This window comes from Dipodomys merriami, unplaced genomic scaffold (assembly GCF_024711535.1).
Source record: "Dipodomys merriami isolate MVZ:Mamm:240054 unplaced genomic scaffold, mDipMer1.0.p SCAF_9, whole genome shotgun sequence".
Classification (NCBI taxonomy): Eukaryota; Metazoa; Chordata; class Mammalia; order Rodentia; family Heteromyidae; genus Dipodomys; species Dipodomys merriami.
This window is the reverse complement of record NW_027206512.1, coordinates 62,938,082-62,953,390: the sequence shown is the minus strand read 5'-3', so window position 1 is coordinate 62,953,390 and position 15,309 is coordinate 62,938,082. Positions and strand designations below refer to the sequence as shown.

General features: G+C 58.6%; 1 protein-coding gene across 1 annotated transcript; it reads left to right on the top strand.

The window, feature by feature from the left end:
• The first annotated feature begins 10,830 nt into the window (after positions 1-10,830).
• On the top strand, positions 10,831-14,148 carry Cytl1 (cytokine like 1). Its single transcript, XM_070012563.1, has 4 exons — positions 10,831-10,983; positions 12,668-12,712; positions 12,851-12,979; positions 13,784-14,148. The coding sequence occupies exons 1-4, from the start codon at positions 10,831-10,833 to the stop codon at positions 13,871-13,873; spliced, it is 417 nt and encodes a 138-aa protein (XP_069868664.1). The 3' UTR covers positions 13,874-14,148.
• Positions 14,149-15,309: the final 1,161 nt, after the last annotated feature.

The window sequence follows — 15,309 nt, the reverse complement described above, 5'->3', positions numbered from 1 at the left end:
GGGGTGCGGGGCGCGCGCGGGACGCGGGGTGCGGGGGGCGGGGCGCGCGCGGGACGCGGGGTGCGGGGGGCGCGCCGGCCGGTGGTGTCAGGCGAGCAGCCCGAGGGGGCGGAGGGCGGCGGGGCGGACCGAGCGGGCGGCCCCGGGTACGGGAGCCGGCGGGCCACGCCCCCGCGCCCCGCCTCGGGATCGGGACTGGAGCACGGAACTCCCCGCTACCTGCCGGGCCGCGGTGGGGGGAGGACGGGGCTGCGGGGAGGGGGGACGGGAGGCGGGAGGGGAGGAGAACGGGAAGGTGGGGGGAGGGGGCTCGTGCGCGCGGAGGGCGGGGCAGGAGGAGGGGCGTGGCCCGCGTGACCGGCGCAGCCGGGCTGGGGGCGCTCCGGGCCCCGCCCCGCCGGGCCTGCCGCGCCGCGTGGCGCCCCGCCCCCGGCCCCGCTGCGTCCCGGCCCCGCTGCGTCCCGGCCCCGCTGCGCCCCGGCCCCGCTGCGCCCCCGGCCCCGCTGCGCCCCGGCCCCCGCTGCGCCCCCGGCCCCGCTGCGCCCCGGCCCCCGCTGCGCCCCGGCCCCCCCACCCCCGTCCTCTGGGTATTGTTCAGCGCGCCTCTGCCAGGGCCCGCCTGTGCCTCGGGAAACTGAGGCCCAAGGGTAGCAGAGGCTCGTCCCGGATCGTCCCCTCCTCCCTCCCCCCGTGGGAGCGGCGGGGGGGGCGTGGGCCTCGGGCCCGCCCGCGGTCAGGAGCGGGGCTCCCACCCGGGTCCCGGGGAGCCCCACGGGGAGAAGACGCGGGAACCGGGTGCTCGGCGGGATTCCTGGCCGCATCCTGCCACCTGCCGGGCGGCGGGGGCCTCGCGAGGGCGGCGGGCCGAGGGCGGGCGGGGGGTGGGGGCAGAGGGGCCGAGGACGGGCGGGGGGGGGTGAGGGCGGCGGGCCGAGGGCGGGCGGGGGGGGGTGAGGGCGGCGGGCCGAGGGCGGGGGGGGGGGTGAGGACGGCGGGGCCGAGGGCGGGGGGGAGGGGGAGGGCAGAGGGGCCGATGGTAGGGGGGCTGGGAGGGTGAGGGAGAGGTGGGAGGGTGAGGGCGGGGGGGGGGAAGACGGGGGAGGGGAGGAGGGAGTGGTGAGGGCAGAGGGGCCGAAGGCGGGGGGGGGGGGGGAGTGGAGGTGGAGGGGTGAGGGCAGGAAGGGGGGTGAGGGGCAGAGGGAGTGAGGGCCGGGGGGAGGGCAGAGGGGGGGAGGGCGGAGGGGGTGGGGGGATGAGGGCAGGGGGGGTCTGCCCACCCCACCTCCCGCCCTCCCTCCTCCTCTCCCTGGGGACTGTCCCCACCCACCGCACATCTCCAGGGCGGAAAGGAGAGGGATGCTGACAAGCGGAAACAGCCTCTTCTGCCAAGGGCAGAATCTTCCAGAAAGTGAGCCGCGAGTCTTCCTCGGCGAAGGCCTTGGTGGGCCCTTTGAGGGCAGATGCGACCCTGTCCACGGCGCAGCTCCAGGAGCCCCGCGCGCGGCTGGCCTGGGGTGCGTCGGTGTGCGTGGTCTCCGGCTCTGGAGATGGAGGGGGCCCGGAGGAGGCCGGCAGGGGCCTCCTGCACGCCGGGGGCAGCCGGCCTCTGCTCGGGGCCTCTGCTCGGGGCCTCTGCTGGGGCCCAGCGGCTGGAGCGAGGCCTGGGGCGGGACGCGAGCCACTGCGTTGCCGGAGCAGTGTGGTCCCCGGACCCGGTGTCCCCCGCGCCCAGCCGTGTTTACGCCGCCTGCTAGATCAGAGTTTGTGTTCGTTGTTGTTGAGCCCATCGTAGTGAACACTTGCGTGTGTTTTGCTGAGAATAAATACCGTCTGCGCACTGTGCTCTGCCCGGCGGGAAGGCGGAGCGCACAGTGGCGCGGCAGTTTCCTGGCTCCCCAAAATAAGGGAAGAGTTTGGGCCCCACACTAGGTACTGGAAGTTTGCTGGGAGAGCACATCACCTGCGGGGACTGGAAAGCAGGAGCTTGGCCAGCAGCACCGTGTGAAGCATTTGTGTGTGTGAGTGAGTGTGTCCCTGTGTGCACGCTCACTCACAGCAAGGGTCTGTGAAGGACAAACGTGAAGTGAGGTATCCGCTTTTCCTGGCTTTGTGAAACTCCCCCAGAGACATTTTCAGAGCCTGGAACTTGGTAGCCCGGCTAATCTGAGCTGCTCGTTCTTACACCGAAACCATGTGCGTAGTAGTTCCACAGTGACCTCAAATGAAGTGCTTGTGGAGAATCCGGCTGTAATGCAAACCAGGCTGGGCAGAAGGAAGGCTTTGCAGGCTGCCAAACGCAACATCCACTGAGCGTTTTTCCTCGCTTTCCTGCCTGCTTATGAGGGAGTCTGGGGGCTTAAGGGAGCCATCAAAAACACGCTGAAATGACGCTTAAAGGGGCAGGAGTGGGGAGAGTCCATAAGGGCATTTTTATAGGAGCAAGTTACAGTCTTTTTCAGAATGAGACCTCCCTGAATGCTGACTTAAAAATACTCTTGTGGCCAGGCATCAGTAATGCCTATTGCTCAGGAGGCTGAGATCTGAGGCTCACAGTGTGAAGACATCCAGGTGGGAAAATCTGTGAGATTCTTATCTCTAATTAACTACCAAAAGTTGGGAAGGAGAGCTGTAGCTGAAGTGATAGAATACTAGCCTTGAACAATAAAAGGTCGGGGACAGTGCCCAGGCCCTGAGTTCAAGCCCCAAGAGCAGCACACACACACACACACACACACACACACACATGCACACAAATATTATATGTCAGGGGCTGGTGGCTCACACCTGTCATCCTAGCTACTCAGGAGGCTGAGATCTGAGGATTGTGGTTTAAAGCCAGCCCGGGCAGGAACATCTGTGAGACTTATCTCCAACAGACCACTAGAAAACCGGAAGTGGTGCTGTGGCTCAAGCGGTAGAGTGTTTGCCTTAAGCTGAAGAGCCCAAGGACAGCACCCAAGCCCAGAGTTCAAGCCCCACAACCAACCAAAAAAAAAAAAAAACTACAGATGATTTTTATTTTATGTGTCAGAAGCAAGAGGCTCTTCGTGGTGGTGGCAGGAGCCTCACAAAGCAGCAGAAATGACAGGAGAAGAACACCAGACATTGAGGCAGAAGGGATGCGTCTGCAGGGTGGGGAGATAGGAAGACAAGCCCTCCTGCCCTGTCTCTTTCTGTGACTTTAGATATGTTACCTCCCCTTCCGGAGCCTCACCCCTTCCTGAGCCTTAGTTTCTCTATCTACCAATCGAAAAGAAAACAGAGTTGGGCCATATGACAGAGACTACTAATATCTTTTTGGTATCCATTTTGCCCTGCTTTCTTTTTATAAACACATGCATCCCATTGAGCACGTGGCTGTGGGCGGGAGACTGCATTTCTCAGCTTCCTTCGAAAGTAGGAGTGGCCATGTGGCTAGTTACAACCAATAGGAAGAAAGCAATAATGTAAGTGCTAATTACACTCCTCTACTTTCCAGGAGGCTTTGAAGCCTACAAGAGAGGGCAGGCCAGCTCCAGCCAGGCTTTAGGAGACAACACTCTAGGAGTGACCACACGGCCACGTGGGGCCACAGTCCCTGACCGTCCCCTGGCATGGACTGAATGATACAGTGCCAGCCAAGCAAGTGTAAGGCCCTGAGTACAACTCCCCCACCCCACCCCCCACCCCCGCAAATAACCAGTGCTATTAGCATCGAAGAGATAGGGACCAGAGACACCGCTCTTCATCCTCCAATGCACAGGAATGCCCCTAAAAGGGGACATCCCCCCCTAAAGTGTCCGCAGTATCAGAACCGAGACAGCAGCCAAAAGCCCAATTGCAACACCACACCTGGAGCTCTAGCAGAGGGTCTGCTGCATGTGGTTGTAAGAGCTGGAATATATTGCATGGCGTGCACGGGCGGATACAACAGGGTCTCAGTGGCTGGCCCTGGGATTTCCGAAGGACTTGCTTCCAAATGCCAGCTGCACAGGCTCCAGCTCCCTCTCCACCGCACCTCTGCTTTCCAGTCTGCTTACGGGTGGGCGGGGGGGGGGCAAGGGTGGCGATCACTTCCTGATCTCAAAGACCCCTGGGCCCAAGTGGCATCATCCAGACCAAAAGGAGGCAAATGACAGTCCAAACAGGAAAACAAAGATTGCTGGGGAAGCATCTGACAAGTCTCCAGGAGGCCACGCTGGCTGTCAGTGTTAAGATTCACTTTAGCCATACACGGGGGAAGAGCTATGGAGACACCAGCTGTGGGGTGGAGGGGACAGTGGCGGGCTGGAGACGCTGGGTGCTGTGACAACCATCGCTGGACTGTGCGCGCTCTCGCCCTCTCCCTCCCTCCCCTCTCCCTCCCTCCCCTCTCTCTCTCTCTCTCTCCCTCCCTCTCTCTCTCTCTCTCTCTCTCTCTCTCTCTCTCTCTCTCTCTCTCTCTCTCTCTCTCTCTCTCTCTCTCGCTCGCTCCTTCACTAAGAGCGAGCAAGCATTTTTGGAGCCTCTGGGCCTGGGAGCCAGAGAGGAAAATGACCCATTCCTAGGGCATGTCTTGTAAACACTCAGCACCTACATATAAGAGGTTATTTCTGTTCTGAACCTGGTCGGAAAGGCAGGCCTCTCCTCCCTCCATTTCCAGGGTGATTTTTCAGAAGGTAATGCTGCGGTTCCAAGGGTCAAGGCAATCCTGCTGAACAAAAAGGAAGCAAAGGAATAAAAGTCCCAAGCTCCATCCAGATGAGGTGCAGTTAGGAAGCGCTGTGTGGTCGTGCACGAGGCTTCCTTTGTCTGCTTTTGGTCCTTTGCTTCTGTGCTTTGAAATGTCTCAGTGGCATACTTTTATAATGCTTGTGGCTTTACAGCTCCGATACAGACACGAGTTCGGCTGTCTGTGCAGCCGGCACTGGGGCTCGAACTCAGGGTGTGGGCACTCAGCTTTTTCACTCAAGGCTAGAACCCTACCCCTTGAGCCATAGCTCCAAGTGTGGCTTTTTGGTGATTCATTGGAAATGAGAGTGTCACAGTCCAAAGGAGGATTCTCTCAGGAGAGGAACACAAAGGGCTGCAATACCTGTGTGCATCTCATCAGACAAAATGATATTCATCAAAATGAACTCCAGGAAATGGAAGCAAGACATTTTGGGGTTTTTTGTTGCTGTTTTTGTTTTCTCTGTGTCTTGTTTGTTCCTTTATCTATCTTTGGGAGAGTAAGGGGGCCACAGAAATGGAGGGACGAAGAATGAACAAATGCAGCCGTGGTACTCCCTGGACACTGTGTTGAAAATGAACTATACAACTTGTGGGTGGGGATGGGAGGGAAAAACTAGGAGAGAGAGAGGGGAGGGTGACATTGTCCAAAAGAAATGTACTCTTGCCAGGCGCCGGTGCCTCATGCCTGTCATCCTAGCTACTCAGGAGGCTGAGATCTGAGGACGGTGGTTTAAAGCCATCCAGGGCAGGAAAAGTCCATGAGACTCTTATCTCCAATAAACCACTCAGAAAACTGGAAGTGGTGCTATGGCTCAAGTGGTAGAGTGCTCTCTTTGAGCTGAAGAGCTGAGGGACAGTGACCAGAGTTCAAGTCCCACGATTGACAAAAAAAAAGTACTCTTGACCTGATTTATGTGACTATAACTCCTCTGTATATCACCTTTATAATAACACATTTTTAGAAGAAAATGATAATGAAAGAGTCTCACAGACTTGGCTTCCCAGGCTGGTCTGAAACAGCAGTCCTCAGATCTCAGTCTCCTGAGTAGGTAGGGTTACAGGTGTGAGCCACCGGTGCCAGGCTCACAGAACTCCTTTTGAATGTTCATGGTAATCAAGGCCAGCCTGTCTGAGCCAGCAAGAAGGCTTGGGGACTCAGATGCCACGAGAAGTTTTGGCTCTAAGTCCATGACACCCCATCAAGGTCGAAATTCTAAGTTTAAGTCCTGACTCTCCACCTCTTCCTGCTGAGAGCTCCCAGAGTCGCTGGGGGTCTGGCCAGCCCCTCTGGGGGAGATGGAGAAGGTACCAGAAGAGGTAAGCCATGCTGTTCACTTCACCTTTCCACCCTTCTGGATTTTGATATTTATGCCCTGAACAATCACCATCCTTGGAGACTGGCTGTTGCCAGCGGAGGAAGAAAGGCACTATTGAAGGGAAAGGCCTAGAACGCCCACAGGTCACACTCCACCAGCCAGGTGGTGCCAGCAACCCCCGAGGGGCTAAGCCCCTTTCTGAAGCGCTCTCTGTCCAAGGTTCAAGAATGGGTTCAGGGCTCACCACTTCCTGCCCCGGCTATGGGGCTTCCTGCGAGGAACGAGGCCAAAACCCTCAAAGTGCTTCCGGAGAGAGGAAGCCGAGCTTCACACAGCCTGGTCTGAGGGGTCTGCGGGGAGAAGGGGTCCCCACTGGGGCCCAGGGGAGGAAGCTGAAGGATGGGGCCCTCCAGGTGGCGGCAACAAAGGACACCATTCATTCATTCGTTCACCCAGTCAGCCGGCCAGCCTGCTTTCCTCTGAGCTGGGCCCGTGATCCTAGGCTGAGATGCCAAGCCTCCGACCCCATCCTCTCATCGCCTCAAGTGTACACATGTGTTTAGCAGTTGGGAACCGAATTTCCAGAGCCAGCAGGTACAGGAAGTAGAAACAGCAGTTACTCCATGGGCTCTGGTCCTGGAGACTTGCATTTGGGGACCCGAGAGTCCTCTCCCACGCGCGTGGACGTCCTCATCACAAAGAGGTGAGCAGTGGTCCAGTTCCCAGCTGAGCAGGGTGCCTGGTTTGATCATCCGCAGTGTGTCAACTGTTAAAACGCAGCCAGCCCTGCGTGGCACGTACAAGTGCTGTCTCCACCTCAGAGGCAGGGCTCGGGGTGATTTCTTGGTACAACCACCGGCCACGGTCTCTGCACTGCATGGGGCAGGGTCCCTGTCTGAGCCCCGGACAGGCTGAAGCTCGCCCCGCCCCGCACGCTGCCCCTTAGAGCTTGCATCCACGTTCTGGGGGGGGGTCTCTTTTTCACACCCTTGCCCCAAAGCCCAGCCTGAGCACGGTGTTTGTCCTCATCTCTTCACTCAGGACCCGGTGAGATAACTTTCCACTTGGCTTTGCCAAGAGCAGAAGGAACAAGGTCCAAAACATGTCTCATAAACCCGACGGTTCTCGCCACAGGATGCTGGCGTGGACGGGAGCCTGGAGGCAATGTCCTGGCTGGCGGCTCGGCGCGGTCCCCACCCGGAGCTCTGGCTGTCCCACGGCAGGGCCCGACAGCAGGATCACCCCTGGCCTCAGGAGCAGGCAGGAGCGGGCAGAACCCCCACCCGGGTGCTGCGGAGGGGGCTGGCTCTTGGCTGGTGGCTTCAGACCCTGCCACCCAGTGAGCTGCTCCCTCAGAGAAGCAGCACCGCCTCGCCCACACCCCCAGCAAAGATGGCAGACATCTAGCTTTGTGACGGAGCTAAAGGTATCAGCTAGGACTCAGACCTGAGCCTGGCCATTCCAATCTCGGTGCCTTAGCAGGTGACCGCCATGGGACAGAGCACAGGGACAGAGCACAGGGAGTGTGTGGAAAGTCCGACTCCAGGTTTCATCCAAGTTACACGGGGTCAGAGGCAACGGCAAGCTTCTACACCTTACAGTTGTCGTGAGATTTTCCCAGGGTCCCTTTGGGGCTGAGAATAAAGGGTATTCCAGGCCCCCCAAATGGCTTATTGGAACATGCCAGTCTGAACAGCCCAAAGGGAGAAGGAAAAATGTTCTTCTTTCTCCAGAAAAGCTGAAAGGAGTGCCAAGCCAGGAAAATACTAGGTCACTACCGTCATCTGTTTTCTGCTGTAAGAGCAGACCACCTGAGGGTGGGTGGTTTATAAATTAGAGATGTTTATTCGGCCCCTGTTTATTCTGGAGCCTACAAAATCCAAGAGCCCGGTGCCAGTGTCTAAGAGGATATTCCACGGTGGAAAGCAGGAGACAGAGAACACAGAAGAACACACACTTATAACAAACCCACTGTAGAGATAACTAATCCACTCCCTAGGTAAGGGCATTAATCGATGTTTGAGGGCAAAGCCCTTACAACCGGATCCCCTTAGAGGCCCTACCCTCTAGTCCTGCCACACGGCAGTTACACTGAACGTGAGGCCTGGGGGCGGGGCAGGGTGTTCAAACCTCTCTAAGAGGAGAATGGCCTCTCCAACCTGGGAGGCAACTGGGAACCCATGGAGAGAGACAAGGAGGGGAGGAGAACAGAGCAGTTTCTTAATCTCCACACGGCCATTTTGGGTCAGAACACAGTTCTGTTCTCAGAAACTCCATGTAGGAGGGTTTAGCTCAGGGTTGGGGACTAAGCTTTTCTGGAAGCACAGGGGTGGGAGGGGGGTCTTTATAGCTCACCTCCACAGCTGCCCTGGGCTGGAGTGAGCTCCCCACCAAGGGAGGTAAACAAGCAGATTCTGGATAATGAAACCAACATCGGGCAGGTTGGGCTTCGTAACAGCTAAGGTCCCGGTGTCAGTTAAGTTTCCTGGTGCTAAAACAAAGTGTCCCGGGCATTAAGCACACAGCTTTCCTCACTGAAGAGCCTGGCTCCAGGACCTTGGCAGTGCGGCCTCCGGGGAGGTCCTTCCGGCCAGGTCACGTGAAGAGATGACATCCCAGCGGTGGCTGCTCTGGAGACGGGTCACGTGGCCAGACAGGAAGCCAGAGAGAGACTCAGAGGGGCCCATCCCATTCTCCTGGACACTGACTGGCCCCATGAGCTCAGCATTAATCTCTCCCATGGGTGGCAGCCTGATGGCCAAGCCATCTCCCACCAGGCCTTGCTGCTTGCTTTGACATCCCACCTCCTTTTAATCCTTCCGTAGGGTGATAGAGGTTCCAACACTTGGAAACACCCAACCCAGGGCCCACCGGCCTTGGCTTCTGCTAATCTATGGAACCCCACAGTGATGTCCCAGCACCAGCTGGAACAAATCACCACACACAGTGTGGCTTTAAACTTGTTTACTGGGCACGGTGACCCATGCCTGTAATCCCAGCCACTCTATACTCAGGAGGGGCTGAGGCTGGAGACCCTTGGATGAGAAGGCACAAGGGAGCTGGTAGAAGGAGCCGCTCCTGCTTTCCCCGGGGACCACGCCCCCACAGGTGCAAAACCACGCCCCCACAGGTGCAAAACCACACCCCATTCCCAGAGGCCCCTCCCCACTTCTCCCAGACCACGCCCCCACCGCTGAGCTTAGGCCTAGGAAGGAAACCAGGCATTCCCTACACAGCTCTTCCCGGTGGAGGTGAGGGACCCGCACACATCCTGGCTCGGCCCCTGAAGATATTCAGGGAACACACGGCTGCCTGCAAAACCAGATAGAGGCAGCCAGTGACCCCTGCCAGAGATCTGAACCCCAAACCCTAGATACACAAAACCCAGGGTCTGGACAGCACTGCAGACTGCCCAGGGAGATGTCCCCTGTTCACCAACAAGAAGCCGGTGCCAGGGCCTGGAAGAGATTTCTCCAGACCAATGCAGCCAGGAGAGACTGAGCCAGGTGTCCAGGCCTGCCCAGTGTCTGGCACGCCATGTTCTGTTTCCCTCCTCTCTGTCTGTCTTGTCCCAGGGCCACTCAGGACAGGGCGACCTGGCAGCCCACCCAGGCCCCTGGCTCTGCCTTCTCTTGGAGCAGAAAGCTCAGAGGATCAAGAGCCCAGAGCCCCTGCCACCCTGCAGCCTCATGGTCCCTCAGTTTCCTTGCCAAGATGGGACCTATTCCACTCTCTGCTGGTCGTGTGACGCTCGGACGGGTTCACTGAGCGGCTGGCCACTCTCAGCAGCTCCCCTCCAGCCCTGCTCCAGCCCTGGTCTGGGGCAGCCCACGGACCCCACAATCTCCCCTGACCACAGATCCTGCTTCTCCCACATGCCTCTCGTCCCCACGGGTACACGGACAAAGGAGGCCAGGGCACAGGGGGTCTCACCTGGACATACGCACCCCAGTTTCCCAAACGGAGGCAAGTTCCCTGAGCCTCCGTTTCCCCACCTGGAGAATGGGAGTGTTTCTATGGCCCCTGCCTGTGGGGACACTCTTAGCTCAGAGCACTTGGAAAGTCACAGTGCACCCGGGCTAGCTCTGCTGGGGCTGGGCCGCGTCTGGTCTAGCTGCTTCCTCACTGTGGTCTTTTAGGGGAAGCACATCCTAGAAGGGGGTGCCCCTGCGCCCCGCAGCTCACATCGAAGGACACAGGATCTTCCTCTCCTGTGTCATCTTTCCCCCTGCTGGGGGTTTGCAGAGATCCGCACAGCCCATCCTCCCACCAAGAGAGACCCAGGGCATAGCTGACCAGCCCCACCGAGGACAGCTTGTATGATGAGTGTCAGGTCTGTGGACAGACTTCCTGAGCCCACTCCTGCAAGCTGGAGGAAACTGGCTCCATCCTTCCAACAGCAGACCAGCCAGTTGACTTAACAATCTCCATTCTGTAGAGACACTGTACTGAGATCATGACGGGGCTTGATCTCTGTCGAACTTCATGGTCTTGCTCCTCTCCCTGCCTCTCTTCCTCCTCCTCCCCTCTCATCTGCTGCTCCTGCCATTTCACAGAGAAACTTCTGTGAAGCTGAAGCAAGAGCCTGCTTGCCTTCCCAGTGCCCCCTCCAGCAGCCCCTGGTCTCAGCACAACATCCTTCATTAAAGATGGGTGTCCCTGCCCAGGTGGGCGTGTCCCCCCCTCTCCCCCACCCCCCTGGGTTGACCAGCCCTGGCAGGGCCCTGCAGGAAAGAGGCGTGGAGCCTGGAAGCTGGACCACTCCCCACCCCCAGCAGCTATTTAAAGGGGCAGCCGGTGTGGCTACAGGGAGCCCAGCATCATGGCCCCCTGGACGCTGTGTCTGCTCTTGCTGCTGCTGCTGGCCGGTCCCCAGGCTGGGCAGGCTGCGCCTCCGACCTGCTACTCCCGGATGCTGACCCTGAGCCAGGAGATCACTGGGGACTTCCAGAGCCTGCAGGCTGCGGAGGGTGTGGTGAGTCTCTCTTCTGCCTCCACCTCTGGAGGCTTGTGGAAGACTAGAACCCAGCTCCCCAACTCCAGCCTTTGGACCAAACCAAATTAGCGCCCCATTGAGTTCAGAACTTCAGAGTTAGGAAGGACAAAAGAACCGTGATAATTTAGACCTCTCATTCACTTACTGGTCAAGATGGTAGCGCACCCCTGGCTGCTGAGGACACAGATCACTCAGCCGCCTGAGTCAGTTTCCTGCTAAGACAGAAGGACAGAATGACAGCTTATGACAGGCCACACAGGACACAGGGTGCGCTGCCGCAGCCCGTCCTGTTCCCAGAGGAAGACCAGGGACCTCAGAGGGAACGTCTCAGACAAGTGCTAGGAGGGGAATCCAGGCCTCTGGCTCCTAGTCCAGGAGTGAAACAAAGTACATTGGGTTAATGGAGAGTGTGGGTAAAACATAAAGTTGTCTCTTGTCTGCTTGTAAATGCTTCAAGCGGAGCCTGGTGTTTCTCAGATGCTGGTGTTCATGGGATCCGAGCCACCCTCTTGGTATTTGCTTTTGAAAGTTAAGTCCCACGCATTTATAAAAGTAAAATATTTGCCTGGTAGAAGGGTTGTGGGGGGGGAGGGGGCGGCGGGGAGCGCACAAAGGACAAAGAAGAAAGCAGGTAGCCACCTGGTGGTGAAGGCTGGTGTTGCATCCTGCAGGATGGCCACTCTCTGCCTCCGAAGTCGGCTCAGGTTTGCACTCACTTAAGTACTCCGCGGAGTACACGTTCTTCCGCAGGGCATTTGGGACAGATAAGTGTTCTATCTCGGTAATTTCATACCTGAGAGGGAAACTGAGTCAAAAGGTGAGACTGACAAGTTCACACAGGGAGTTGGTGAAGGGCAGGGCTTTCTGCCCTGCATGAACATGACAAGCACAATGCTTTAAAAATCTACATGCTGTGTGCACTTGTTCATGGCCATATTTGGTGTCATTTACTGTGTCTGTTACAGGTCAGAACCGTGTAGACCTGATTGTGCATCCTTATTTTTAGGTGTGTCTACCTATGTACATATAATCATGAATGTCTATGTGCAGTTAGAGAGCTGTCGTGCCGAACAACTACAAAACCTTTATATATATGTATACATAGACATCACTTTATATCTTTATGCACATGTTTGTGTGTACAAAACAGTGTCCTAAGTCATGGCAAATCTTATAAACTTTGAAAAGTCAAATTCCAGAAAAGCAATGGCCTATTTGTGACTGCAAGTGACAGACAAAGCAGTATGATTTTGTGGGTGTCAGGGCCTCCAGAAAGATTTTGCATAGGGCTGGGCACCATAGCACATGCCTGTAACCCCAGCTCCTTAGGAAACAGAAATTCAGAGGATCCCCAGTTCAAGATCAGCCCGGTTAAAAAGAAAAACAAACCAGTGAGACACTCCACCCGAACAAACAAGCCAGATGTGGTGGCACCTGCCTTGGACCCCGGCTATCTGGGAGGTGTCGGGCGGCTGGTCCAGGCCAGCTACAGGACTGCATGAGAAAAGCTGTAAAGGCTGGGGGAATAGCTCGAGCAAGGAGCCTAGCGAGCAGAGAGGCTCTGAGTCCAAACCCCAGCCCAGCTGTCAGGGGAAGGAGGAGGAGGAGGACGCGGGACCCGGCGAGGTGCCCCGGGCGTCCAGCAGCTGCGTCCTGTCCGCAGGAGCCGTGTGTGAGGAACCTGCCCGGGCTGTACCTGGACATCCACGTAAGAGGGCCTGCCGGGCCTGGGGCGGGGCGGGGCCTAGAGGGAAGGGGCGTGGCCTAGGGGGAGGGGCGGGGCGGGGCCAGGGTGGGCGGGCGGGGCCTCCGCTCCTCCCACCGCCCCGCCCGTCCCCGCCCGCAGAACTACTGCGTGCTGGCCAAGCTGCGGGACTTCGTGGCCTCGACGGAGTGCTGGCGGGCGGCCCCGGTGGACGCCCTGAAGGACAAGGCGCGCAAGCTGTACACCATCATGAACTCCTTCTGCCGCAGGGTGCGAGGCCAGCCCGCGTCCCGTGGAGCCTGGGGAGGGCGGGGCCTGGGGAGGGCGGGGCCTGGGGAGGGCGGGGCCTGGGGAGGGCGGGGCCTGGGGAGGGTGGGGTGGAGAGAGACCCGAGGGATGGGGCAGGGTGGGCGGGGTGAGGAGGGGCGGGGCTTGGAGGGGGAAAGGGGCTTGAGTAAAGGGGTGGGACAATGATGGGCGGGGATTGGAGGGAGGGTGGGACTTTAAGAAGGGGCGGGGCGAGGGGCGGGCCTGGAGGGGAATGGGAGGGGCTTGGGGAAGGTGGGGCAAGGAGGGGCTGGGCTTTGAGGGAGGGGCAGGGCTTGGGGTGGGTGGGGCTTCTGGAGGGGGCGGGGCCTGGAGGGTGGGGAGGAGCGGTGATCAGCGGGTGCTAGGCCTGCACAGCAGCCATTCCGGGGAGGCGGAGCTGCTCTGCTCGGTCCTGGCCTGCCCGGGCCGCCGCCCGCTGCTTCACCCACCCACTGGGGCTCGTTCCTTTCTTCACCTCCCGATCCTGATCCGGATCCCGTGTCTCAGGACCCCATGTGCTCATTCATTCATTCATTCACTCAGTCACTCACCCGCCCGCTGTGACTTACTCCTCCGTAATAACATGGGCTCGCCGTCTGGGCCCGCTCCCCCGCCCCGCCCCCCCCTGCACCGGCCCCGGCCCCCCCGCCCCCCCCTGCACCGGCCCCGGCCCCCCCGCCCCCCCATGCACCGGCCCCGGCCCCCCCGCCCCCCCTGCACCGGCCCCGGCCCCCCCGCCCCCCCCTCACAGCCCGTCCTCCGCAGGATCTGGTCTTCCTCTCGGATGACTGTCAGGCCTTGGAGTACCCGGACCCGGGCCCGGCCACCGCGGGGTCCTCCGACGGCCAGAGCTGAGAACGCAGCCTGACTGACCCGAGAAAGCCCGGGAGGGCCCAGAGCCCCGTCCCCTGCCCCCCCACCCTCGTTTCCTGTGGCCCCGAACCCGCCACCTCCCTGCACCCTGTCGAGGGCAGGGCAGGGCTGGGCTGCGCAGAGGTTCGCACCCAGCTCGGCTCAAGGCCCTCGGGCGCTGCCTGTCTCCCAGAGGACCCGCTTCCCCTTTCCCACCCTCCCTCCTCACGCCAACGCCCAGAAACCGTCTCGCTATTGTGATGGTTGCAAGGCTGACATCAAGATGGAAATCAATAAAGGACATCTTCCTAACTGGAAGCAGGGGTCTGCTGTGGTGGGGGGCAGGGGGAGGGGGAGAGGGCGCGGGGGCAGGGGGACGGGGAGGGGGAGAGGGGGCAGGGGGGAGTGGGAGGACAGGGGAGGGGACGGGGGAGGGGGAGGGGGAGGAGCCTCCCAAGGGAGAAGCTCCACCTTCAGCTCTCCTGGGTCTCTTCAGAGACCTGCTTGTAGACTGCTTAGCCTTCCTAATGGCAAGAGCCAATTCTTATGGTAACATACCTGTGTATGCATACATACACACACACACACACACACACACACCAGCATTGGTTCTGTTTCTCTACAGAACTCTAACATTGAGTCATTACTGTGTTTTCCTCACCCATGGTTAATACAGTAACAAGGTCATCTTGACCTCTATTATGGACTACTGCAGCAGCCACACAATAGGCCTACCAGCTAATTTCTATGCAGTATCAACTATGACCTGGGGCTGGTGGCTCACACCTGTAATCCTAGCTACTCAGGAAGCTGAGATCTGAGGATCACAGTTCAAAACCAGCCCAGGCAGAAAAGTCTGTGAGAATCTTATCTTCAATTAACTCCCAAAAAGTTGGAAGTGGAGCTATGACTCAACCTGTCTTGAGTTCAAAAGAAAAAAAAAAAAGCCAAGTAAAAGAGTAAGGCCCTTACTTCAAGCCCCAGTACCAGTACACACACACACACACACACACACACACACGCACGCACGCATGCACGCACGCGCGCGCACGCACGCACGCACACACACACACACACACACAAACTATGGCTTGCCTTTCTCCTGTTGAGAAACTTTCTACAGCTTCCACTTTGAATGAACTTTAACCTCCCACACCTTTCAGCCTAACCGCCTCCCTCATGCCCTCACCACCGTTACCCTCTATGTGCATCCTATGAGCCTGTGCTAATGGCCCATGGCCCTGTTTGCTTACTTGTGTACTGTTCCTCTCAGGCTCTCTCCATGCGCATGCCCACACATGCCCCTCCTCCCGCCCTTGACTGGACTGACACAACCCAGTTGCTCAGCAAATATCACTGGGACATTTATAGAAATTGAATCTATTACTGAATAGACCAAGCAACATCACCAGGTAAGATCCTGCCATTTTCAGGTGACT

Bases quoted from the DNA above. Each gene is read 5' to 3' on its own strand.
- Cytl1 (XM_070012563.1), top strand. From the start codon at position 10,831: ATGGCCCCCTGGACGCTGTGTCTGCTCTTGCTGCTGCTGCTGGCCGGT. The intron at 10,984-12,667 runs GTGAGTCTCTCT...TCCTGTCCGCAG, and splicing joins TGCAGGCTGCGGAGGGTGTG to GAGCCGTGTGTGAGGAACCT. The intron at 12,980-13,783 runs GTGCGAGGCCAG...CGTCCTCCGCAG, and splicing joins TGAACTCCTTCTGCCGCAGG to GATCTGGTCTTCCTCTCGGA.